This window comes from Rana temporaria, chromosome 7 (assembly GCF_905171775.1).
Source record: "Rana temporaria chromosome 7, aRanTem1.1, whole genome shotgun sequence".
In the NCBI taxonomy this organism is placed as follows: domain Eukaryota; kingdom Metazoa; phylum Chordata; class Amphibia; order Anura; family Ranidae; genus Rana; species Rana temporaria.
In genome coordinates, this window is record NC_053495.1 from 168,208,994 (window position 1) to 168,235,758 (window position 26,765).

At 43.9% G+C, this 26,765-nt stretch overlaps 1 protein-coding gene across 1 annotated transcript; it reads right to left on the minus strand.

The window, feature by feature from the left end:
* Positions 1 to 6,222: 6,222 nt before the first annotated feature.
* Positions 6,223 to 26,655, minus strand: LOC120945859 (calcyclin binding protein). Its single transcript, XM_040360379.1, has 6 exons — positions 26,548 to 26,655; positions 20,737 to 20,947; positions 16,054 to 16,150; positions 12,378 to 12,477; positions 10,865 to 10,959; positions 6,223 to 6,735 (listed from the first exon to the last, which is right to left on the minus strand). The coding sequence occupies exons 1-6, from the start codon at positions 26,566 to 26,568 to the stop codon at positions 6,579 to 6,581; spliced, it is 681 nt and encodes a 226-aa protein (XP_040216313.1). The 5' UTR covers positions 26,569 to 26,655; the 3' UTR covers positions 6,223 to 6,578.
* Between the last annotated feature and the right edge of the window lie 110 nt (positions 26,656 to 26,765).

A 26,765-nucleotide genomic window follows, 5' to 3' on the forward strand; every position in this document is an offset into this window, starting at 1 on the left:
GTGATTCTGGGATCCCATTTGGGTCCACAATACTGCTCATTCCAAACAAGCAGAATAAAGGGAGAGAAAGGAGAGGTTCGGGAGCTCACAGAGGCCATTACAAGGGGCAGAAAAACACAGTAAGAAAAGATTTACTGAAAAACAGATTACATGGCCATTAAGTAGTGGAAGTGTATGGATTATTTTTGGAGATAAGGGATATTGTTTTACTGAATAAGGTAGTTTAATTTAGCATTTAAAGAGTATACTTGTGATTTGTATCTATCTTTGGGTAATTGTATCATTAAATTACTTTTTTTTTTCAGTGCTACAAGTCTACATAGTATATAAAACTGCCACAGATAATTTAACTAGACACGGGAAAGATTGTCCTAATCACTTCCATTTTATTTGTATGGTAAAGCACTGATTTTGTTAATTATATGTACTGGAATGCGGTACAACATGGTGTTGTTTCTACATCATTATCTATGTAATTACGCACTTATGTCCTCCCCAAAGGAAACTCTTCTGCTATATCAGGTTAGCTAATGTCTTTTTATTTAATTGCTCAATCGTTATGAAATCAAATGTGGGCTATTGCATCCCAGACAAGAATTTATACTTCCAACCCAATATTTTATTGAAGTTACTGTATTTTATAAACTGACTGATGCCAGTTATAAAATTGATATTGCTGTATGCCAAGGGTTAGCATTGACTATCAATCTTAAACTATTTCCCTGCATAGTGGAAAATGTCACTTCATAGGACAGAGTTTATTCATACACACTTGGGGGGTCTATTGTTAAATAGATTTGTTGGACGAATGTCACAAGCATTCATCCAGCTGTCACAAATTTTGATCATGTTTTGCTTAATGTTGATTTCCTACGATTGTTAGCTCCATCTAGTGATCATAATGCAGTATTTTCTTGATTGAGGATGCATTACGGTCACTGGATGGAGCTGACAATCATAAGAAATCAACATAATAAGCAAAATACAGTCAGAATTTGTAATAGCTGAGCATGTGTTTGTGACAATTTTTTATTTATTTTTTAACCACTTGCCGACTGCCTAACGTACATTTACGTAGGCAGAATGGCAAGGGTAGACAAAGCAACCGGTACTTTCCTTTAAAACTGCCACCTAGCGCCGCAAGCTCCGTGACTGTGCCCGCGGGACCCGTGGACTTGATGTCCGCCGGTGTCTCACAATCGTGTCACGGAGCTGCAGAAACAAGGCATTTCCCTGTTCTGCCTAGTGACAGGACACCGATCTTCTGCTCCCTGTCATCGGGTGCAGTGATCACTGTCGTGTCACTGGTAGCACAGCCCCCACACAGTTAGAATCACTCCCTAGGACACACTTAACCCCTTGATCGCCCCATAGTGTTTAACCCCTTCCCTGCCAGGGTCATTTACACAGTAATCAGTGCATTTTTATAGCACTGATCGCTGTATAAATGACAATGGTCCCAAAATAGTGTCAAAAGTGTCCGATGTGTATAATAATAAAAATGCCATAAAACTATCCCCTATTTTGTAGACGCTTAGGGCCAGATTGACAGACGAGATACGCCGGAGTATCTACTGATACTCCGGCGTATTTTCAAATTTGCCGCGTCGTATCTTTATTTGTAATTCACAAACAAGATACGACGGCTTTTGGCTAAGATCCGACAGGCTTACGGCTTCGTACGCCTTCGGATCTTAGGCTGCAATACTTCAGCTACCGCTGGGTGGAGTTTGCGTCGTTTTCCTGCGTCGGGTATGAAAAAGGAGGTTTTACGGCGATCCACAAAGGTTTTCGCGTTCGTTACGTCGTCGCTAGTAATTTTTTCCCGTCGCAAAGTTAAGCATGCTTTTACATGGCTTAACTTTAGACGAGCCATGTTAAAGTTTGGCCGCCGTTCCCGCGTCGAATTTCAATTATTTTTATTTTTGCGTAAGACGTCCGGGAATAGGAAAGTACGTTACGCACGTCGCCGTTCAAAAAAATGACGTCACTTCGCGCAAAGCACGGCGGGAATTTCAAAACGGAGCATGCGCAGTACGTCCGGCGCGGGAGCGAGCCTAATTTAAATGGTACACGCCCCATTTGAATTAGGCGGGCTTGCGCCGGACGCCTTTACGTTACACCGCCGTAAGTTTACAGGCAAGTGCTTTGTGAATCAAGCACTTACGCTGAAAACTTGCGGCGGTGTAACGTAAACGGGATACGTTACGCCGCGGCGCAGGTACCTGAATCTGGCCCTATAACTTTTGCGCAAACCAATCAATATACACTTATTGCGATTTTTTTTTTAACCAAAAATATGTAGAAGAATATCGGCCTAAACTGAGGAAAAAATGTGTCGGTTAAAGTGACGTAGTGCCGAATCGCAAAAAATGGCCCAGCCAATTCTTCCAGGGCTGAAGTGGTTAAATAGACCTTAACATTTTCTGCTTTCAGTAGTTAATGCCCCTCCATGCTGAACTGCTATAAACTATAATAGGAACTAAATTGTACGGTGGATTAATAACCTATTATGTAAGTTTGTTAGAGTGAATTGTTTCGTAAAGCGACACCGTTTCCTTAAAAAAAAAAATCAGGTCCTTACAAGAGAAGAAGTATTATACCTACCTCTCCTTGGGCCTGTGTCTCCTAACTTCACTCTGTTCAAGGACAGCACACTTCCAGGAGGAGAGGAATTTGACACTTCCAGGAGTGTCAGACACTTAGTAGCACACTAGCTTAGTAGTTAGCACTAAGGTCCTCGGTTTGAACCCCAGTCACGACAATATCTGCATGGAGATTGCACGTTCTCACTGTTCTTGCATAGGCTTTTTCTGGGTACTGCTTGCAGTAGTTTATGCCCCTCCATGCTGAGCCTGTGGTGTAAATCCTCCATGCTAAATGGCTATAAACTACAGGGTGGGCCATTTATATGAATACACCAAAAACAAAAGTTGGATTCAAAATGGCCGACTTTAAAATGGCCACCATGGTCACCACCCATCTTGAAAAGTTTCCCCCCTTACATATACTAATGTGCCACTAACAGGAAGTTAATATCACCAACCATTCCCATTTTATCAAGGTGTATCCACATAAATGGTCCACCCTGTATAATGGGAACCAAATTGTAAGGGGTATTATTGACCTCCACTCACCAGCCACTTTATTAGGTACACCTGTTCACTTGCTTGGTAACACAAATTGCTATTCAGCCAATCACATGGCTGCAACTCAATGCATTTAGGCATCTAGATGTGGTGAAGACAAAGTTTCTGAAGTTCAAACCGAGAATCAGAATGGGGATATAAGTTACTTTGAACATGGCATGGTTGTTGGTGCCAGACGGGCTGGTCTGAGTATTTAAAAAACTAACTTCACTCTGTTCAAGCAAAGCACACTTCCAGGAGGAGATTAATTCAACTTTTCCAGGGGTATCAGATACTTAGCAGCACACTAGCTTAGTGGTTAGGGTCACTAGGGTCCTCAGGTCGAATCCCAGTCAGGACAATTTCTGCATAGAGTTTGCATGGTCTCCCTGTTCTTGCATGGGTTTCCTCTGGGTACTCCGGTTTCCTCCCACACTCCATAGACATGCTGGTAGATTAATAGGCTGCTGTCTAAATTGGCCCTAGTACGTGATTTTATGTATGTGAGATAGGGACCTTAGATTGTAAGCTCCTTGAGGGTTGTGGATGATGCGATTGTACAAAATGTAAAGTGTTGCGTAAATTGTTGGTGCTACAGTATATCTTAAAATATAAAAAATGCCTATTTTTGAAATATGTGGAATATTCCCTGTTAGACAATTGTCACAGGAACAAGTGTCCCTATTGCAAGAATTCCCCTCTATTCCTGTTCTAGTGACAACTCAAAATTTTACCCTCGATTTCATTTCTGGTAAACACTGTGTTATTGGTTCAGCGTAAAAGAAAACAAAATTTGCTGCATGAGTGCTCCTGGCACTGGGGAGCTACAGTTCATTGAGGAAACCATGAATGCCAACATGTGACATACTGAAGCAGTGCATGATCCCCTCCCTTCAGAGACTGGGCTGCAGGGCAGTGTTCTAACATGATAACGACCCCAAACACACCTTCAAGACAACCACTGCCTTGCTAAAGAAGCTGAGGGTAAAGGTGATGGACTGGCCAATCATGTATTCAGACCTAAACCCTATTGAGCATCTGTGGGGCATCCTCAAACGGAAGGTGTAGGAGCGCAAGGTCTCTAACATCCACCAGCTCAGTGATGTCATCATGGTGGAGTAGAAGAGGACTCCAGTAGCAACCTGTGAAGCTCTGGTGAACTCCATGCCCAAGAGGGTTTTGGCAGTGCTGGAAAATAATGGTGTCCACACAAAATATTGACAGTTTGGGCCCAATTTGGACATTTTCCCTTAGGGGTGTACTCACTTTTGTTAGCAGCGGTTTAGACATTAATGGCTGTGTGTTGAGTTACGTTGAGGGGACAGCAAATTTACACTGTTATACAAGATGTACACTCAGTACATTACATTGTAACAAAGTGTAATTTCTTCAGTGTTGTCACATGAAAAGATATAATAAAATATTTACAAAAAAAAATGAGGGGTGTACTCACTTTTGGAAGATAGTGTGTGTATGTATTATATATATAAAATTATATATTTTTTTCTTTTTTCTATCTTCAGGTACACTTTAAACCAGTCCACCTCTAGCTGCCGTAAGGCCCCATTCCGTGTGCTGCACACAGGGCAGCCCATTCACTTGATTTGGCTGCTCTATACGCCAAAGAAGCTCCCACACCTTTTTAGGCATGGCCTGTTGGGGGTTGTTATGCGGCAAAAAAGAACTGTGTTTGAGGTGCCATTAAAAAAATAAAACAGTGCAAGCGCATCGCACATTTTTCCACACTTCAAAAAACATGGGCAGAAAAACGCGATTGTGCCCATGTTTTCAGAGCAGCAAATTGTGAATATGGTCTAAGGCCTGGTTCACACTATTGTGGCTGTGTGCCGTGTTTGCATGTGCACAGCAGTAATGTGCCTGCATTTCATGCAGGAAAAAGGTTCTTGCACCAGTTTAAAAACATAGCAGTCAGGAAATCACATGGTGCTTTTGCAGAAAGAAATTTCCCGGCAGTTGCCGCATCCACAAACGCACACGTTTTTACATAGCAGTGCATATTGGCTGCTGGTGCGGGAACAGGTGCAATTCCCACACCCACAGTAGTGTAAATCACTATGGCCCAGATTCTCAAAGGGCTTATGACGGCGCAACGCCATGTACGCCGTCGTAAGTCCTAATCTGGGCCGTCGTATCTATGCGACCGATTCTTAGAATCAGTTACGCATAGATATCCATTAGATCCGACAGGCGTAAGGCTCTTACGCTGTCGGATCTAAAATGCATTTTTTTTCGCCGCTAGGTGTCGCCTCCGTCGTTTTCCCCGTCGAGTATGCAAATTAGCTAGATACGTGAATTCCCGCGCGGTCGACACAGTGAAGTTACGACGTTTACGTAAGGTTTGCGCGGCGTAAGGTTGCCCCTGCTATATGAGGGGCAACCAATGTTAAGTATGGCCGTCGTTCCCGCGTCGAAATTTAAAAATTTACATTGTTTGCGCAAGTCGTCCGTGAATGGGGCTGGACGCCATTTACGTTCACGTCGAAACCAATGACGTCCTTGCGACGTCATTTGGAGCAATGCACCCTGGGATATTTTCCGGACGTTTGGCGCGGGAACGCGCTTAATTTAAATGCTCCACGCCCCCTACCCGGCTAATTTGAATTAGGCGGGCTTGCGCCGGGTGATTTACGCTACGCCGCCGCAACTTTACAGGTAAGTTCTTTGTGAATCAAGCACTTGCCTGTAAAACTTGCGGCGGCGTAACGTAAATGACATACGTTACGCTGCCGCAGAGATGCGCTGAAATACGAGAATCTGGCCCTCTGTTTTTAAACTGCCAACTGTTTCTTTATTACTGGTTAAAGAGAATAGTTACATTGTACCTATAATAAGGAACAACCACTGCCATCCGTTCTCCCTCTGCTGGCCATCTCTACACACTACAGGGTTTATGCTTTGTCTTATTTTTTATGTTACAAGCTTTTATTTTTTTTAGATTTATTAATTATAAAATTAAACTATAAATTAAAAAAAAAATGTAATTTAGCAAAATATGCTGCGATTCTGTGCTCCTCTCACAATTTTCTTAAAAGATAAAATATAATCTCGATCATGTTCAGGAAAGAGTACAAAGTTAACATTTGGCAGAGTTTAATATACAAAACAAAACATTTGAGACATTTACAAATACTTCAAAATAAATTCTTGACATCATCTCTGCAGTTTTCAGACAACGAGTCTTAAAACGAGGATCTAAAATGGTAAAAATACACAGGTCAATGTAATCTAGAACAAACTGCTGGAAGTGTTTTTGTTGCATTTGATAGTCCAATGAGAAAGGCATTTCTCAACAGCATAGTGTTGCATGCTGGGAAGCAATTTGATTGTAAACAATGGACGTTGTAGAGATCAACTCTACTTTTGTTAAAGCAAGGCCAATCCCTGGGCTTGGAACTTTCTTTTAAGGCGAAAGGGACAAGAAGAATTTCTTCAGAAATCCATGTCACCCTTCATCTGTTTTTCCCGAGATTCCGCCCAGGCTTTGTTTAGTGTCCTCTTCATCTCATCATCTCCGTCATCGTATATTTTCTTTAAAACATTCATAAGACCGGCATTGGGATCTCCATCTGTGTCCATTGGGGGTTTGCTAAAGGAAAAAAATAAATAAAAAATAGGTAATTGAATGGACAAGTGTAATTGGTATTATATAGCCTGTAGTTGTAGCGAACTCTGTACTACCACTTGTACCTACAGACAAGCCTATAGTAAAGCTTACCTCTAGGTACTGTGAATATCTCCTAAACTTTCACAGTTTATGAGATATTCAGAGTAGAGGTCGACCGATATGGGTTTTTCTCTGGCCGATGCCGATGCCGATATTTCGAAATCGGGGCAGCCGATGGCCGATATATGATGCCGATTTTTGCGGCCGATATTTTGGGCCGATTTTTGGATTGGGATGCATTGTGGAGGAGGATGGATGGTGCTGGGCGTGGGTGGGAGATGCGCTGTGGAGGGGGAAAGATGGTGCTGGCTGTGCGTGGGGGATGCATTGTGGAGGGGGATGGCTGGATGTTGCTGGCGGTGGATGTGTTGTGGAGGGGGATGGATGATGCTGGCCGTGGGTGGGGGATGCGTTGTGGAGGGGGATAGATGGATGGTGCTGGCCGTGGGTGGGAGATGCGTTGTGGAGGGGGATGGCTGGATGTTGCTGGCCGTGGAGGGGAAGAGATGGATGGTGCTGGCTGTGGATGGAGGGAAGGGGGTGGATTGATGGAGCTGGCCGTGGGTGGGGGATGCATTGTGGAGGGGGATGGATGGATGGAGCTGGCCGTGGGTGGGGGATGCATTGTGGAGGGGAAGAGATGGATGGTGCTGGCTGTGGATGGAGGGAGGGGGGTGGATGGATGGTGCTGGCTGTGGATGGAGGGAGGGGGGTGGATGGATGGTGCTGGCTGTGGATGGAGGGAGGGGGGTGGATGGATGGAGCTGGCTGTGAGTGATGCGTTGTGGAGGGGGATGGATGGATGGAGCTGGCCGTGGGTGGGGAATGCATTGTGGAGGGGGAGATGGATGGAGCTGGCCGTGGGTGGGAGATGCTTTGTAGAGGGGGGTGGATGGATGGAGCTGGCCGTGGGTGGGAGATGCTTTGTAGAGGGGGGTGGATGGATGGAGCTGGCCGTGGGTGGGAGATGCTTTGTAGAGGGGGGTGGATGGATGGAGCTGGCCGTGGGTGGGAGATGCTTTGTAGAGGGGGGTGGATGGATGGAGCTGGCCGTGGGTGCGAGATGCTTTGTAGAGGGGGTGGATGGATGGAGCTGGCCGTGGGTGGGAGATGCTTTGTAGAGGGGGGTGGATGGATGGAGCTGGCCGTGGGTGGGAGATGCTTTGTAGAGGGGGGTGGAAGGATGGAGCTGGCCGTGGGTGGGAGATGCTTTGTAGAGGGGGGTGGATGGATGGAGCTGGCCGTGGGTGCGAGATGCTTTGTAGAGGGGGATGGATGGATGGAGCTGGCCGTGGGTGGGGGATGGATATATATAAAATGTGTGTGTATACAGGAGTATGTATATGAGTTTGTATACAGGAGAGGGGTGTGCTCTGACATGTACACACTGTTCCCTCCAGCACTGCCCATTGGATGACACCTGTGAGCTCCCACGTGAGTAGAGTACTATCACTAGAGAGCCGAGGCACCTATCATAGATAATATGAATACTGTACATTACCCCAGTATCAGGCTGCCAGCCTCCAGCAGCACGAGAAATGAATCCCTCAGCCACGCTGCTGGTAGCCTCAGCCTGCGCGCCGGCCCCGCCCCCCTACCTCGGCAGCTGCAGTAGTTGTCTGTGCGAAGAGATCACAAAAGCTTCCTGCATGCTGGGACGGTGGCGAGATTACTGAACATGGGCTCTAGGCTACGGCTGGAGCTGTAGCCTAGAGCCCATGTTCAGTAATCCCGCCACCGTCCCAGCATGCAGGAAGCATTACAAGTGTGATCTCCGCACAGACAACTACTGCAGCTGCTCGGGCTTGTGACATGTTTGCTTTCTGCTACAGCCCGCCGAGGTAAAGGGGGGGCGGGGCCGGCGCGCAGACTACCAGCAGCGTGGCTGAGGGATTCATTTCTTCTGCCGCTGTAGGTGGAGCGGGACTTAGTGTGGCAGCCGAAAATCGGCCGATTTTTTTACAATAATCGGCCGATGCCGATCTCTTAAAAACGGTCAAATATCGGCCGATATATCGGTCGACCTCTAATTCAGAGTGCATGAAGCCATGAAGTGACATTACCGGCGCATGTGCTCTGAAGATCCGGCATACAGTGTGGGAGTGACGTCATTGCGCCGCCAGCCACTCGCGTACCTGGAGGATGTGAACCCGGAAGGAAGCCTGGGGCAAGTTGTCAGCCCTCTCAGTGGTGACAACGAGGGCTTTGTTCTAAGCCAAGTCTCTCATAATGTGATGCATATTAGCACATTAGGACATTGCCTTGTAAGGGATTTTTTTTTGCTCCATCAACGGCAGTTTACAAGTCGGCATTGGGCCTCACAAATAAAAAGCATCAAAGCTATAAAAATGAGATTGCCTAAAGAACTAAATCAAGGCCCAGATTCACAAAGACTTACGACGGCGTATCTCCAGATACGCCGTCGTAAGTCCGAATGGCCGCCGGCGTATCTATGCGCCTGATTCATAGAATCAGTTACGCATAGATTTGGCCAAGATACGAGCGGCGTAAGTCTCCTACGCCGTCGTATCTTGGGGTGCAATACTTACGCTGGCCTCTAGGTGGCGCTTCCTTGATTTCCGCGTCAAATATGTAAATGAGCAAGATACGCCGATTCACGAACGTACGTACGTTGCAAATAGTTACACCGTTTATGTAACACATACGCCGGCGTAAAGATAAAGCATGTCTTTAGTTGGCGAAGCCCATGCAAAGTATGGACGTCGGAACAAGCGTATCTTTTTACGTCGTTTGCGTAAGTCGTACGCGAATAGGGCTGTGCGTAAGTTACGTTCACGTCACAGGCATTGAGCCGACGTATCTTTGGGCGTAAATACGACGTGATACTGAGCATGCGCCGTTCGTTCGGCCATGCATCTACATGGGGTCAAGCCTCATTTAAATACAACACGCCCCCTACCAGCCTACTTTGAATTACGCTCGCTTACGCTGGCCCATTTACGCTACGCCGCCGTAACTTAGGACGCAAGTGCTTTGTGAATACAGCACTTGCCTCTATAAGTTGCGGCGGCGGCGTATCGTAAATACGATACGCTACGCCCGCGCAACGTAGAGTGGCCGTATGTGAATCTAGGCCCAAGTGTCTGCCTTTATTCTATAGTCTAACTAAACAGAATTTCATTCAAACACCCACAGAGTAAGAAAATTGCCACATATTTTGTAAAAACACAACCCTGCAAAGTAGCCAGTATATTGCCCACATTTAATAAAATGTGTAGCTTTACAGAGCATAGATATTTATTCTAGCCTCAAATTCCCCAAGCTGAGCACCTGTGTAGTATTTAGCCAAAGTACCGGTGAAACTTGGCAAGTATCAATATGCGCCATTTAGCAGACATTAGTGAGGCCCATGTGTAGCTTCACAATGAAAGGTGAAGGGTTAAAGAAGAATTTAAAACTAAAAAGAAACAAAAAAACCTGGTTAGCCCAATTTGTTTGTATAATGTGAAAGATGAGGTTACACCAAGTAAATAGATACTTAACATGTCATGCTTTGAAATTGTGGAATGGCGACAAACTACGGTACTTAAAAATCTCCATAGGTGATGCTTTAAACATTTCTACAAGTTACCAGTTTAGAGGTATAAAGGAGGTCTAGAATTATTGCTCTCGCTCTAACGATAGCGACGATACCTCACATGTGTGGTTTGAGCACCATTTGCGGGCGTGACTTACGTATGCGTTTGCTTCTGCGCATGAGCACAGAGGGATGGACCACTTTAAAATTTTTGATTTTTTACACTGTCTCTTTAAAAAAAAAAAAAAATCTCTTGTGACGGTAATAGTCAGTGACAGGTACTCTTTATGGAGCCATCTGGGGTCTATAAGACCCCAAATCCCTCCTTTGCACTTAAAAGTATTCAAAACAAAAAAAAAAAAAAAAAAAATCAGCATTTTGGAATACTAGGGATTTTTTTTAAATCAGTGCCAATGGCAGCAGAGGAAACCCGGAAGTGATGTGTCATTTTCATTTGCTGTATTTATGTTAAACTTTCCCAATAATTCTGAATATTTCCGCCGTAATACTCACTCTTTCTCTTTTGTCATTTTTTCAACTTGCGTCAAATATTCCCATTTGCTTTCAGATTTTTTCCTTAACATTAGGAGTACAGTGTCTGTCTTCACCTGCCAAGAGAAAAGAAAATTATATTTGTAGAAATTCCTATCTACAACGGAACCCCGGTTTAAGAGTAACTTGATTTAAGAGCGTTTTGATTTGCAGCAAACTTTTTTTTTTTATTCTGACTCTGTTTGCGAGTGTTGCCTCGCAAGACGAGCAGAATTTAAGCTAAATAGGCCTGCAGTACCTAATTTGGCCTGAGGTACGGGGGCGCAGAAGCCAAACAGAGCCGAAAATAGGCCAGTAGTACCTCATTTGGTCTGAGGTACGGGGGCAAAGGAGCCGAGAAAAGCCGAAAATTGGCCTGCAGTACCTCATTTGGCCTGAGGAACGGGGGCTTAGAAAACGTTCCCACCTTTTCGGCCGTTTTCGGCGCTCTCTGGCGCCCCACCACCTCTGGCTGCATTCGATATTGCATCCCATTGAGGTCAATGCGGAAAAAATTATTTTAGTTTCCATTGACTTCAATGGGAAAACTTGCTTTGATATGCGAGTACTTTGGATTACGAGCATACTCCTGGAACGGATTATGCTCATAATCCGAGGTTCAACCTGTACATAGCAAAATGTTAAAAAGAGAGGGGGGCACTAGCCTAGCGCATTATTCTCAAGCTCCTTGTTTTTGTATGTTGCAGAAAAGCCACACAGGATTTATGACCGTATATACTCGAGTATAAGCCGACCCGAATATAAGCCGAGGTACCCGATTTTACCACAAAAAAAAAATGGGAAAACGTATTGACTCGAGTATAAGCCTAGGATGGGAAATGCCTCAGCTACTGTAAGTGGAAAAGAGGGTCAACAATACCCATCTGCAGCCTCACTGTGCCCATCTGATCTCCTGTGTACCTCAATGCTGCTGCAGTCGTCGGCAGCCGTCCACTGTAAAAAAAGCCCCGCCTCCTCCTCGTCCGTGATAGACGGAACACTGATCCCAGCATTGTATCAGTGTTCCGTCCATCACAGATGAGGAGGCAGCACTTTGTTTCAGTGGACAGCCACCGACTGCAGTTAAGACTGCATGAATAGCGGGACTCGAGTATAAGCCAAGAGGGGCTTTTTCAGCATCAAAAAATGTGCGGAAAAACTCGGCTTATACTCGCGTATATATGGTACTTTGATTTATCCTTGTTCTAAAAATGCATATGGGGGTCACATCTGTGAGATTCCTTTGATCTGCAAGGGGTCCTTATATTACAGACCCCAACTAATTCCTACCAATTATTCAAGAAAACCAATTGAAACCTTATTTCATACTGATATATGACTATATCTGCTAATATTAGCAGAAGACACAGTAGAAGAGTATGCACCACTAAAGGCCATCATATAGTCCAGAAGTGATGCTAGCTGGTAGTCAGTTATATACGCCAACATTTTTTGTAATGAGTAGCAATACACAAAAAACAGGAATTAGACTCACTTTTCTGGAACTGTTTTCAGGTGCGATTGGCTTCAGAAGATTATTTATAGTCATGGTATGATTCTTCCCATTGAGATCCTTCACCAATAAATCAAAGGACCTGTAAAACAAAAACAAAAAAAAAGTCAAATATCAAAAAGTATATATCTAAAATGATAACAAAATGTAGTTTGCTTTGCTTTTCTATTTGAGTCTGGGTTTCAAAGCAGACCTTTAGCCCTGGTTCACATTGATAGCCACTTTCAAGTGAAGTAGCGTGATTTCAAAGTAGCAAGGTCAGCGCGATTTCACCTGCTACTTGATAGACATCTGTGTGGCTTCATGCACAGATGTTTATTGAAGTCTCACCTGAAATCTGCAAAAGTAGTGCAGGAACTACTTTTGCAAATCGGTGCGGCGCCGCAAAAAAATTGTTGTCGCACCAATTAATTTATTGATTAACAGTGCCGTTGCCCCCAATAGGCTGCGACTTGTCATGCGATTTGATCTCTCAAACCACATGACAAATCTCTCCAATGTGAACCTAGGCTTAGGCTTGGTTCACATATATGTGGGTCTGGTTTTGGTGCAAAGTCTGGTGCAGTTTCCAATCAGCAGTTCGAGTGAGACTCAAGTGCTAATTTTACACTGAAACCGCACCTGAACCAGCCTGAAAAATGCACAGGACCCTTTTTTTTTTTTTAATCCACACCATAACTGACCCACAAATATATGAACCGGCTCCATTAAAATCCGGTCTGATTCACAATGCGGTTCAAAACGCATCCGATTCACATATATGGGAACCAAGCTTTACCCTAAAGGTCATGTCATGATGCCCTGCCTACTCCCCCTTCCGCTCGGTGCCAAGGCCCACCTGCTGAGAAACTGCATATTTGCATGCGGTCAGCGCCAAGAGGTTAAATAAGTAATTTATTTGTGCTGCAAAGCAGAACTTCTGCATTTCTTGCCTTTTTTTCTTCTTTATCCCTGCATGTGTGCAGATGTGCAAAGCGAGCCCTGTGCTACAGCTAAGCATACAAGGGTTTCCTTAACCATCTGCCCACACAAAGCTTCCCATACATGCACAAAGATGGCTATCAGGAAGTCCCAAAGCCTCCCCGTCTTTGCGAATGCATGGAAAATCACCTGCGCAGTTGCAGATGTGCTGCCATGTTCTGCCAGGACCCAAAGACCAGCAGAGCCCATCGGCACATATGTGCATCCGCCATAATGGTGGTGCTGGGTTAGGCAGAGCGTAAGTGGCAGACTGAAGTTCCACTTTAACTAGAAATGCTATAGAGATCAAAAAATGTAATACAGTTAGGTATATATTTGGACACAGGCACAATTTTCTAACTTTTGGCTCTGTATGCCAGCAGAATAAAATTGAAACAAAACAATCCAAATGAATTTGAAGTGCAGACTTTCAGCTTTAATTCAAGGGGTTGAACATAAATATCAAGTAGAAATTTTAGGAACTGCAACCATTTTTATATACAGTCCCCCCATTTTCAACAATAAAATGTAAATTTTTAATATTTTGTTGAGAATCCTTTACTGACTATGGCTGCCTGAAGTCTGGAACCCATGGGCATTACCAAAGACTGGGTTTCCTCCAGTTCTTTGTTTATGGGTCTTTCTGCCTTAAGTTTTGCCTTCAGCAAGTAAAATGCATGCTTAATTGGGTTGAGATCAGGTGATTGACTCGGCCATTGCAGAATATTCCACTTATTTTCCTTCAAAAGATCTGGGTTGCTTTTGTAGTGTGTTTTGGATCATTGTTCATCTGTACTGTGAAGCGCCGTCCAATCAACTTTTCTGCATTTGGCTGAATCTGGGCTGACAGTATATCTCTAAACACTGCAGAATTCATCCGGCTGCTTCTGTGATATCATCAATAACCACCAATGACCCAGTGCCACTGGAAGCCATGCATGCCCATGCCATGTTCTAGCCTGTAAGCTCTAATGAGCAGGTACCTCTGATCTCTCCTGTATTGAATTGTATTGTGACTGTACTGTCTTCCCTGACATTGTAAAGCGCTGCGCAAACTGTTGGCGCTATATAAATCCTGTATATTAATAAAAATAATAATCACACTGCCTCCACAATGTTTACAGATGACGTTATGTGCTTTGGATGAAGCTATTCCAAGCCTTCTCCACAATTTTTCTTCCCGTCATTCTGGTACAGAATAATCTTTATTTGATCCGTCCAAAGAATGCTTTTCCAGAACTGGCCTGGTTTTTTCCTTTTTTTTGCAAAGTCTAATCTGGCTTTTCTATTCTTCAGGCTTATGAATGATTTGCATCTTGTGGTGAACCTCTGTATTTGCTCTCGTGAAGCCTGTTCTTTGGTTGTAAGCTTTTACAATGATACGCCCACCTCCTTCACTTGTCTGGATGTTGTGAATGGATTTTTCTTTACCATAGAGAGGATCCTGCAATCATCCACCACTGTTGTCTTCCGTGGACGTCCAAGCCTTTTTTATGTTGCTGAGCTCACCAGTGTGTTCTTCTGCCCTCAGAATGTACCAAACTGTTGATTTGACCACTCCTAATATTGCTGCTATCTCTCTGATGGATTTGTTTAGTTTTTGAAGCTTTATAATGGCCTGTTTCTCTTGCATGGACAGCTCCTTTGAACGCATGATGTAGGTTCACAGCAATAGATTCCAAATGCAAATACCATACTTAGAATCAAGACCAGACTTTTTACCTGCTTAATTGATGAAGAAATAACAAAGGAGTAGCCCACACCAGGCCATGAAACCACTTTTGATTCAATTGTTCAATTACTTTTGGTGCCTTGAAAAATGGGTGGGGCTCTTCTTAAGTACTGTAATTCCTAAAAAGCCTTCCTCCAATTTGGATGTACATACCCTCAAATTAAACCTCAGGAGCGTGCACTTTCATCCCATATGAATGAATGAATGAAAAACTTATAAAGCGCGGCGCATGCGAACTGAATCGCTTCTGGGCGATTATATCCATTATAGAACTATAGCTTGAGTATGTTTGTGTGAAAAAAAAATTTGTGCCTGTGTCCAAATATATATACGGACCCAACTGTATATGTAAGCTGGGGCACTGGAGGCCTGTGATGATGTCTTTGTAAATCATCTCTTTCCTGGAAGTGACTGAAGATACGTAAAAGCATGATAAGGAGACTGACATAGTTACTCTAGGGAACAGTTTTAAAATCACCAAATACTGAAAAATGTCTGCATTTTTTTGTATACTTTGGGTTATTGTTATTATTATGCTTTTACTATTTTGCAAAGGAAAACAAAAATGATTAATTTTCAATGCATATAAATTCTCCTGCAAGAATGGATAGCAGTAGTTGTCTTTAGCAAGTTCTCACTTTTATTCTCTTCGTGCTGCAACAGCAACAAGACGGAATCTGAGCAACGGATTCGATAATTACTTCCTCAAATTTTGATTCATGAGATGTACATTCACTACTGAACTAAGAGGACCATACTTTAGACATTACCATGGCACAATACTAAATTGTTTTGCACACTTCCCACAAACCTACTATATGTATCTGAATGACCACTTCCCTGTGTATAGTCCACATTATCTGTGCCGTCCAGGTTGGGTAAACATCATGTCACCTGCATCCCACCCAGGCCATTGTTATATCATCTCTCCAATCACTTCTTGTTCATGGGCACCAAATACTTTACCTTTCTGTGAACTGGACTTGCACATTATCAGCTGGAATATTCTGAACATCCTTCAAAGTAATATAGATTTTAACAAACTTGTCAGATTGATCCCAACCTGGAGGAAAAAAAAGACACAGTGCATAAGATATCAGTACTAGTATTCAATTTATGAACTTCTCTCAGTTGAAGGCTAACTAACCCAAAGAGCACTATAGAATATCAACCCCAACATGTCAAAATTACATTCAAGTACCGTATTTGCCGGCGTATATAACGACCCCCTAATTTTCCAGCTAAAATGTTGGTTTTGGGATATACTCACTGTATAAGACGACCCCTCACTGTGCCATCATTACATGCCTCACTGTGCCATCATTACATGCCTCACTGTGCCATCATTACATGCCTCACTGTGCCATCATTACATGCCCTGCCTCGACGATCTCCCTACCTTCTCCTGTTTGCAGAGTATGTCAGCCGCGCCTCCTCCTCAGGCTGTTCCGTGATAGGCGTAACACTAATTTTCCCAGCAGAGCCTCTGTTCAGTGTTCCGCCTATCATGGATGTCCTCTCGTCCGAGGCCGGGTATGAGAAGGCATCCATGATAGGCGGAATACTGAACAGAAGCTCTGCTGGGAAAATTAGTGTTACGCCTATCACGGAACATTCTGAGGAGGAGGCCCGGCTTTTGAATAATGGATGGCCGCCGTCTGACAGACAGGTACCCGGCGTATAAGACGACCCCCGACTTTTAAGGCATGATTTTAAATGCAAAAAGTCGTCTTATACGCCGGAAAATACGGTACATCATATTAAATTTCATAAAAAGGCAAAATAAGCTGGCCATTGATTGATCAAAATTTGGAATTTGGTTGGCTTATTGATTGATTTAATGGATTTATAGTGCGCCAAATACTGGCCCGTCAGGGCAGTGTCTAAGGGCAAGAAGCATAACTGGAAATAGATAAATCAAAACGGGGAGTGAAGGAAATAGAAAAAAAAAGAGAAGAGCAAGAAGACTGAGAAACAGATCAACAGAAAACCCCGGAGAGAACTAACATAACTCGGCATACTTTTTCTCAAAAAGCCAGGTTTTTAGCCTTTTACGAAAGGCCATAATAGAAGGGAGTGACCGAATGGAAGCAGGGAGACTGTTCCATAGAGCCGTAGCTCTTACAGAGAAGCCCCTGCCACCAAAAGTAAGCAAACGGGCAGATGGACAAGTGACAAAACCAGCTGGTAATGATCTGAGTGCTCGTGCCGGAGCATATCGCGTTATCAAGGAATTCAGATATTGCGGGCCCATCCCATCATAAGCACGATAGGCAAGACAAAGAGCCTTAAACTCAACGCGCTCTACCACGGTGGCTTAAACACTTCAGCTCTGGAAAATTGTACCCCCTTCATGACCAGGCCCTTTTACTACTGTGCTACTTTAACTGGTATTTTTGCTGTATCAAAAAAAAATTATATTATTTTTTTTACACAGTGAACTTTCTTTTGGTGGCATTTAATCACCAATGTGTTTTTTATTATATAAACCAAAAAAATCCCGAAAATTTTGAAAAAAATAAAAATATATTTACTTTATGCTATAAAACCTATCCAATAAAAAAAAAATCGATTTTCTTTATAAGTTTAGGCCAAAATTTATTCTGCTACATGTCTTTGGTTTGTATGAAAGTTATAGCATCTACAAACTATGGTATATATACTGGAATTTTGTTTTATTTTTATACTACCGGTAGTAATGGCGGTGATCAGTGACCTATATGATACAACTGCAATAATGCTGCGGGCAATCTGACACTAACTGACGCTGGTAGCAGTCGGGGGGGGGGGGGGGGCATCACCAGTGCCACTAATACAGGGATAATACTATATAATACTGGCTGGGAAGAGGTTAACATTTAGGGACAATCAAGGAGTTAACTGTGTGCCTAACAATGTACTGTTTTTGAGTGATGTGCCGTTTTTTACTGCCTTCTTTGCAGGGAGGGAAAACAAAACAAAAAAACTACACATCGCTGCTGTTTGTATCTGTGTTGTTTATCGACACAGGGCTCCCTTTTGTCATTCGGCAGCCAATTAGAAGGTTACAGCAGCCATAAGTCATTGGCCAGAACCTGTTGATCGCCTTGTGCTGTAGCGAATGACAGGACAGCCAGGGCGACGGGCATGCGCCCCTCTACCTGGAAGTGTTTTCTCTCTCTCTGTGAATGGAGGAGTGAGATACATCATAGGTCTCTATATCTCCTTGCAGAGGAGTAAAAAAAAAAAAAAAAACCTAGATCAAGACTTGATTTAGGTCAGTGCCAGCATTAGTGTTTGGGTCAAAGTCAGGATCAGGGTTAGAATTTTTTTGAGAGACAGGAGGTTTTTATTTCTTATAGTAGTATCAGTGTGTTTTGGGTAGTAAAAAAAAAAAAAAAATACCAAGAAAGAAAAAGGCACACCATTGTTTTTGGGCTGCACCATGGGTACAAACAACAACCAACGTACACATATGTGGTATCGCTGCGATCATCGGGAGAAAGAGAATTTATTGTAGGTTGTTTTCTCATGGAAGGTTATGGTAGTAGCAGGAAATATACAGTTAAATAAACTATATATTATTTATTATTATTATTTTTTGTTATACCGTTGGGCCAGTTGTTCTGATAATAAAAAAAAAAATCAGGAGATAACCATTCCATTTACCACTAAATGAAAGCCCAATTTGTCCTGCAAGTAGTTGTGATCATAGGCCTGGGCACACCCTAATGACCATGTGCTGGGCAGATTCCCCTTGCTACTTGGCTGCAGACAAAGGGACTGGGGAATTTCTGTCCTCAGTCCCTTTGTCTCAAAAGTTAGGGTCTGTTTAGATCCGATACTTCACCTAGGCCCCCATGGGGATCCTAAAAAAATAATGTAAAAAATAAAATAAAAATATTGTAAAAAAAATCATAAAATTGTAAAAGTAATACTAAAAAAAAATAAAAAATTAACTGACACCAGTCTCTGCCCTTTTTACATCATCTATTGCTCTACCGACACTGTCCATTGCCCTATTGCTTTGGGGTGCACACCCTAATGCAATAGGCTGCGCACACCTATAGTTGTAATGATGTGAACAGTTTTACTAACACATGTCAAAGTTGCAAAACTGTGCTTAGGTATTAATAGCTGGATTAAAATAGAGTTAGGGTCCTTTCACACGTGCAGACCGTTTTTTAGATCAGTTTTTTATCATCAGTTGATCCGTTTTTCATCCGTTTTTCATCAGTTGTCATCCGTTTTTTTTTTGTTAGAACTTTATTTTTATTACATATTTTGATGAAAACGGATGTTAGCGGATCGGATGTTAAACAGATCGTCCGCTAACATCCGTTTTTCGTCCGTTCCGTTTTTTGGACGGAAGAAAAATAGGGTTTTCTTCCGTTCAAAAAAACGGAGCTTAACAGAGACGGATGTTAACGGACGCTAACGTACGCTATCCCATTGGAAAGCATTGCAGTCCTTAAACGGACGTTTGAAAAAACGGACGAACGGTCCGCACGTGTGAAAGGACCCTTAGGCCGGCGTATCAGTAGATACGCCGACCTAACTCGGAATCTGCGCCAACCTAAGTTTAAGTGTATTCTCAAACTGAGATACACTTAAACCTATCTAAGATACGATGGCTTGCGCCGTCGTATCTTAGGATGTAATATTTAGGCTGGCCGCTAGGTGGCGCTTCCATTGCGCTCGGCGTAGAATATGTAAATCACTAGATACGCCTATTCACGAACGTACGCGCGCCCGTCACAGTAAAGATACGCCATTAACGTAAGACATTTTCAGGCGTAAAGTTATTCCATCAAAAATCTGGACTAGTAATGTTAAGTATGACCATCGTTCGCACATCGAAATTTGAAAATTTTACGTTGTTTGCGTAAGTCGTCCGTGAATAGGGCTGGACGTAATTTATGTCCACGTCGAAACCAATACGTCCTTGCGGCGTACTTTGCGGCAATGCACACTGGGATATGTACACGGACGGAGCATGCGCCGTTCGTAAAAAATGTCAATCACGTCGGGTCACAGTTAATCTACATAAAACACGCCCCCCACATCCTCATTTGAATTTGGCGCGCTTATTCACGCTACGCCGCCGTAACTTAGCAGGCAAGTACTTTGTGAATACAGTACTTGCCTAGCTAACTTACGGCGGCGTAGTGTAAATACGCTACGCCGCCGCAAAGATGCGGGGGGCTACTTGAATCCACCTATAAGATTTGTTCTACCCTTAGGCACAAAGGGGACCATTCAATACCGAACAGCTGGGGGACCATTTTCTTATAAAACGTATTAGCCTAGTGTACAGGCCGTAACTGAAGATTGCCAGGCCTGAACACTGCTACGTGGACGTGCCGACTTTCAGAAAGTCTGTATGTAGATATGATGACCAGGATAACATGCTGATAATATAGGACTATTGCACGAAAATAAAAATATGTAACACATACTAAAAGCAGGTTTATAGTTAGTTTTTGCCTGGACTTCCACTTTAACGCATTCTAAAACCTCAAATGTGTTTGGACCTCATAGGGCTACAGCTATGGGTAATCGTGTCATATTTGTACAGTGATTCTGATGACTGCAGCCTGTCAATGCATCCCGTTCCTCATGAAGGAAAGGGACAGGGTGTTTTTTCATGAACATGTACTTTCTGCTCACCATAGTTGCTAATTTTCACTGTATACATGCTGGACATGGGAGGGACAATGGCAGATGGCTTCTGAACTTCCATGGACTCTCCTGTTTGTTGTTGCTTTTTGTTAGCGATCTCGGTCTCCAGTTTGCGTTGTTCCACGAACAGCACATCTCGTACTCGTTTTCTTGTCGCCTTTTCCAAAAGCTGCTTGACTTCTTCCAGGTCCTTCTGAAGCTGGGTGGAAAAGAAGGTTTTTTATCTTAATGCATTCTATGCATTAAAGTGTTACTAAACCCAGGACCCTGCATTCACTATATCTGGTCTCCCACAGTACACAGAATATGGAAATGCAATTATTTTAGTAAATAGAAACTGCCTTTTCTCATCAGCAGTATATAGCAGTCTTGTGACTTCTTTCAGTGTCTGGTTAAAGCTTGTAGGAGGAGTTTTCATACTACACTGGCTGTCCTGACCCTCTGTCAGGACAGTGCTGGAAATAATTTTTCCTTTCTGCATAATGACCATTTCTTCAGAAATCCTCATGACACATTCAGGTGTTTATGTTAAAGATTTACTCCCAGCCACCGCACCCACCCCCCCACCCTTCGCCCGCCTATTTATACTTTTCTGCGCTCCCCATCATTCTGTTGGTGCCAACGCAATTACCAAGTGTTTGCAGGTATGGGGCAGCATGGCTATTCAGGACTAAGCAGCCCAATCACCAATCCCGAACACTGTCACCTGAGAAATAGGATGACATCATCAACCCTGGGATAGCTCAGATGTGGAGCTTACAGGGGTTTGACTCCTGGAGAAATTGAGTGGTGAGGGAATGCTGAGTGTAAGTGGGTCGGAGGTGGACTGGACTCTCTTTAACCACTTCAATACCGAACACTTTTACCCCCTTCCTGCCCAGGTCAATTTTAAGCTTTCAGTGATGTCCCGTGTGTGGATTGCCACTTACTGGCTCTTCTCTTGCGCGGTCAGCGTGGGGACAGGACTGCCAATAACCAGCAAATCCTGTTTACACTGTGATAAGCTGTGATTGGACACAGCTGGTCACATGGTAAAGAGCTGCTGTGATTGGCTCTTTACCCTGATCTGTGATCAGCTGGGTCCAAAGGACTCAGCGATCACAGCCAATGCGCAATCACGGGAATACGTCAACAGAAGCCCTCCAGGAAATGTGTGACCGCGCTGTAGCCGTCATTCGGTTATAGAATGGTTGTGAAGAGGTTAACAGCCCAAGCGGTACAGCAAGAGTGGCAGTTAGAGACAAAACATTTACCACTGACATTTACCGCTCCCCCACCGACGCCCCCCCCCCGCCCCAGTGTGAAAGTGCCCTTAGAGGTTGCTTAGCTGCTGTACATGTGATCAGGTATGACTCCAATCATTGGAGGGCTTACAAGTTGGGAGCTGACATAACCATAGAATCGTTTTGGGAAAACATTAATAGCTAGATTCAGGATGGCGAGCGCATACTTGCGGCGGCGTAGCTTATGGCATTTAGGCTACGCTGCCGTAAGTTAGCGAGGCAAGTACATGATTCACAATGTACTTGCCTGCTAAGTTACGGCGGCGTAGCCTAAAGCGGGCGTAAGGGCGCCTAATTCAAATTAGGCTGAGTGGGCGTGTTTTATGATAATTAGGCTTGACCCAAGTGATTGATGTTTTTTTGGAACTGCGCATGCGCCTACATTTCCCAGTGTGCATTGTGGCTAAGTCCGCCGCACGGGCCTATTGATTTTGACGTGGACGTAAACTACATAAATCCCAATTCACGGACGACTTACGGAAACGACGTACAATTTTCGAATTTCGACACGGGAACGGCGCCCATACTTGAAAACATAATGAAAACATTACTATTCCATCTATTTGATGGAATAACTTTAGGCCTGCTAATGCGTTACGTAAACGGCGTATCTGTACTGCGTCGGCCAGGCGTACGTTCGTGAATAGGCGTATCTACTGATTTACATATTCTACGCCGACCGCAATGGAACCGCCACCTAGCGGTCAGCCTAAAAATTACACTTTAGGATACGAGGGTGTAAGACACTTACGCCGCTCATATCTGAGCCTAATTTAAGCGTATCTGGTTAACAGAATACGATTAAATTAGCGCCGACGCAAATTCTGACTTAGGCTGGCGTATCTACTGATACGCCAGCCTATGTCTCTCTGAATCTAGCTATAAGGCTCCATTCACACCTACACAGGCAGTGACAAAAATCGTGACCGCAAACGTTCCTGGCTCTGTGCCAAGATTTTGGTAATAGAAGGGGGAATTTTTCTATGGGGACACTCGTTCTGGTGACCTGGAAGTCCTCAAGGAATTCCCTTAATTTGCAGGGATTTCCTCTCACTTCCTGTTTGGCTATGGAACACAGATGGTGAAAATAAACCTAAAGGCGGCCATACACGGTTCGAATTTCGAAAGAATTTTCTTTCGAAAATCGTATTGAAGAATTTTCGTATAAATTTCGCACCGTTAGTGGGCTGCAGCAACAGCCGATTTTCGTGCGGCAAACAAATTTGAGGAATCTGATATGTTGTAAATTTTTTGAAAAACAATTTTCTGATCAATGATGGGAGAATCGTGCGAGAAATGTTATAGAAAAAAAAATGCGCACGTGCAAGAAAAGAATATTCCCGGAGAGAAACGAATATACCCGGCGAGATGAATGTTTGGTCGGCCAAATTTCGAAAATCAATGGTGGCATCATCGGATCACAATAAAAACAAACTTTCTGATTTTGAAAAGAAAATTTGTTCGAAATTGGACTGTGTATGGCCTGCTTTACTGGGGTTAATATTCTCCCTTGCTCTATCCAAAAAAAGTTTTGCCTATAGTTTTACCTAAACAGTGAAAGGCGCCACAAGAGCTTTTGGTTTTGACGTTAACGTAAATGGCGTCCAGCACCATTCACGGACGACTTACGCAAACAACGTAAATTTTCAAAGTTCGACGCGGGAACGACGGCCATACTTAACATTGACTGCGCCTCATAGACCCAGGGGCAACTTTATGCGTCGCAAATCTTACGTAAACGTCGTAACTTCACTGCGTCGGTTGGGCGTACGTGCGGGAATTTGCGTATTTTGCTCATTTGCATACTCGATCGGGAAAACGGCGAGGCGACACCTAGCGGCGAAAAAAAAAATTGCATTTAAGATCTGACCGCGTAAGAGCCTTACGACTGTCAGATCTAATGGATATCTATGCGTAACTGATTCTAAGAATCAGTCGCATAGATACGACGGCCCAGATTAGGACTTACGACGGCGCACATGGCGTTGCGCCGTCGTAAGCCCTTTCAGAATCTGGGCCTATAAGTTTTGCACAAACCAGTCAATATAAGTTTATTGGGATTTTTTATACCAAAAACATGTAGCAGAATATATATTGGACTAAACTGATGAATAAATTAAAAATTTTTAAAGCTCTATTTGTGAAAAAAAAAAAAAAAGGAGAACATAAATGTTATTTGAACTGCGCAATTGTCAGTTAAATTAATGCAGTGCCGTATCGCAAAAAACGGCCTGGTCAAGAAGGGGGTAAATCTACCAGAGGTCAAGTGGTTAATTTAGCATTCCCCTCCCCCCCAGACTGACAACACTGCTGTCCAAAGGTGTCTCTGTTGCTCCTTCATCCAGAGTGGAGACACCCAAGACAGAAGTGATCACCAGGTGAAAATAAAAGAATAAAAACAAATGCAGACACCACATCTAAGGATTGGTAAGCTGCAATATGTGACAGTCTTGTTTTTGGGGTGTCATAGTGCTTTAACGGCTTCCCGACCACCCGCCGCAGCTATACTACGGCAAGGTAGGCTGGATAGCGCAAATTGTATATCGGTCCGTGCATGTGATCTAGCGCACGTGGGTCCGGTGGACTTGATGTCCGCCGGCGACCCGGGGTTGCTATACACAGAGGAAGAACGGGGATCTGCCTTTGTAAACAAGGCGGGTCCCCGTTCTGACAGGGGTCATGTCAGAGATCTACTGTCCCCAGTGATCGGGAGCAGCGATCTCTGTCATGTCCCTGGTAGCCCATCCCCCCTACAGTTAGATCACACCCAGGGAACAAACTTAACCCGTGATCGCCTCCTAGTGTTAACCCCCTTCCTCGTCAGTGTCATTTATACATTGATCAGTGCATTTTTATAGCACTGATCAATGTAATGTTACTGGTCCCCAAAAAGTGTCATTTGGGGTCAGATTTGTCCACCACAATGTCGCAGTCCCGCAAAAAAAAAAAAAAAAACCGCAGATCGCTGCCATTACTAGTTAAAACAATAAAACTTTTTTTTAACCACTTCCATACCAATTGCGCGGTCATGCTGCGGTCATGCTACACTGTACCCAAACAATTTTTTTATCATTTTGTTCCCACAAATAGAGCTTTCTTTTGGTGGTATTTGATCACCTCTGCGATTTTTATTTTTTGCGTAACAACTAAAAAAAGACCGAAAATTTCAAAAAAAAATAAAGTTTATATTTTTTTCTGTTAATTTTTTTGTAAATAAGTAAGTTTTCTCATAGGCACATATGGGTGGCACTGATGGGTACATATGGGTGGCACTGATGGGTACATATGGGTGGCACTGGGCATGGATGGGCACTGAGAAGTGGCACTGATGGAAACTGAGGGGTGGCACTGATGGACACTGAGGGGTGGCACTTGTTTATTTACAATTTTTCCAATCAGTGCCCATGTTGCCAGTCAGTGCCTATTTGTGGGCACTGATTGGCATCTATTGTGCATATTTTTTACATGTGGATGGCCATGGGGGATGTACCTGGCCATCTACATGTTTCCTCCAATCCCTGGTGGTCCTGGCGGCTTCCCTGTGGTCCAGTGTGGGCAACCGAGGGGGGGTGCACTGATAAACAATCAGCGTGAACCCCCCCTGTCAGGAGAGCCGCCAATCGGCTCTCCTCTACTCGCGTCTATCAGACGCGAGTGAGGAAGAGCCGATAAACGGCTCTTCCTGTTTACATCGTGATCAGCTGTAATTGGACACGGCTGGTCACGTGGTAAAGAGCCTCCGCCGGAGGCTCTTTACCGAGATCGGAAATGCAGGGTTTCAGACTGACACCCCGCACCACCGATCGCCGCGCTGCGCACCCCTATGGGCGCGCACCGGCATGAAATCCTGAAGGACGTCAATAGACTTCCAGTCAGGATTTCACAACCACTTCCCGGACGTCAATTGTCTATTGACCGGGCGGGAAGTGGTTAAACGTCTCTAAATCTATCCAATAGTTTGTGGATGCGATAACTTTTGCGCAAACCAATCAATATAAGCCTATTGCGATTTTTTTTTTACCAAAGATATGTAGAAGAACATACATCGGCCTAAACTGATGAATACATTTGTTTAGATATTTTGGGGGGATATTATAGCAGAAAGTGAAAAAAATATGTTTTTTTTTTTCAAAATTGCCTGTCTTTTTTTTGTTTATAGCGCAAAAATTTGAAACCGCAGAGGCGATCAAATACCACCAAAAGAAAGCTCTATTTGTGGGGAAAAAAGGACGTCAATTTTATTTGGGTACAACATCGCACGACCGCGCAATTGGCGGATAAAGCGACCCAGTGCCGAATCGCAAAAAATGGCCCGGTCATTAGGGGGCATAGTACAGGCCTGGGCTCATGCAGCAACAGTGCAACTTGTTATAGAATTCTGGGAGTTCCAAGTTCCTGGCCCCGGAATCTCCAGCCCGCTCTGATCATAGAGACATAACACAGAGAGAACACAAGTCTCCACCCCTCCTCCTCTGCACTATTCTCTCAATGAATAGACACCATTGTCTCCTCTTACCTCCAGTACAGCTGAGTCCATGGCGGAGGATGACTGACCCAAACACACACCACACACCGTACTCTGGACCCTTCCGCCGCTGCCACTGACGTCACGTCACACGCCCTCCTCGCCCCGCCCCTCATTAGGGCGAGTTCTAGAGGTGACGAGTTCTAGAAAGTGCCAGCTTCTCTCCAGAGCAGCCTGGACGCGACGGCGGCCATTTTCTCGGAGTCCGC

What these genes read in the sequence shown, in the direction of transcription:
- LOC120945859 (XM_040360379.1), bottom strand. Translation starts at nt 26,568, where the DNA reads ATGGACTCAGCTGTACTGGAG. An exon ending in TGGACTCAGCTGTACTGGAG is followed by an intron (nt 20,948 to 26,547) that starts GTAAGAGGAGAC and finishes TTTTCCACCCAG; the next exon opens with CTTCAGAAGGACCTGGAAGA. An exon ending in AGTGAAAATTAGCAACTATG is followed by an intron (nt 16,151 to 20,736) that starts GTGAGCAGAAAG and finishes TTTTTCCTCCAG; the next exon opens with GTTGGGATCAATCTGACAAG.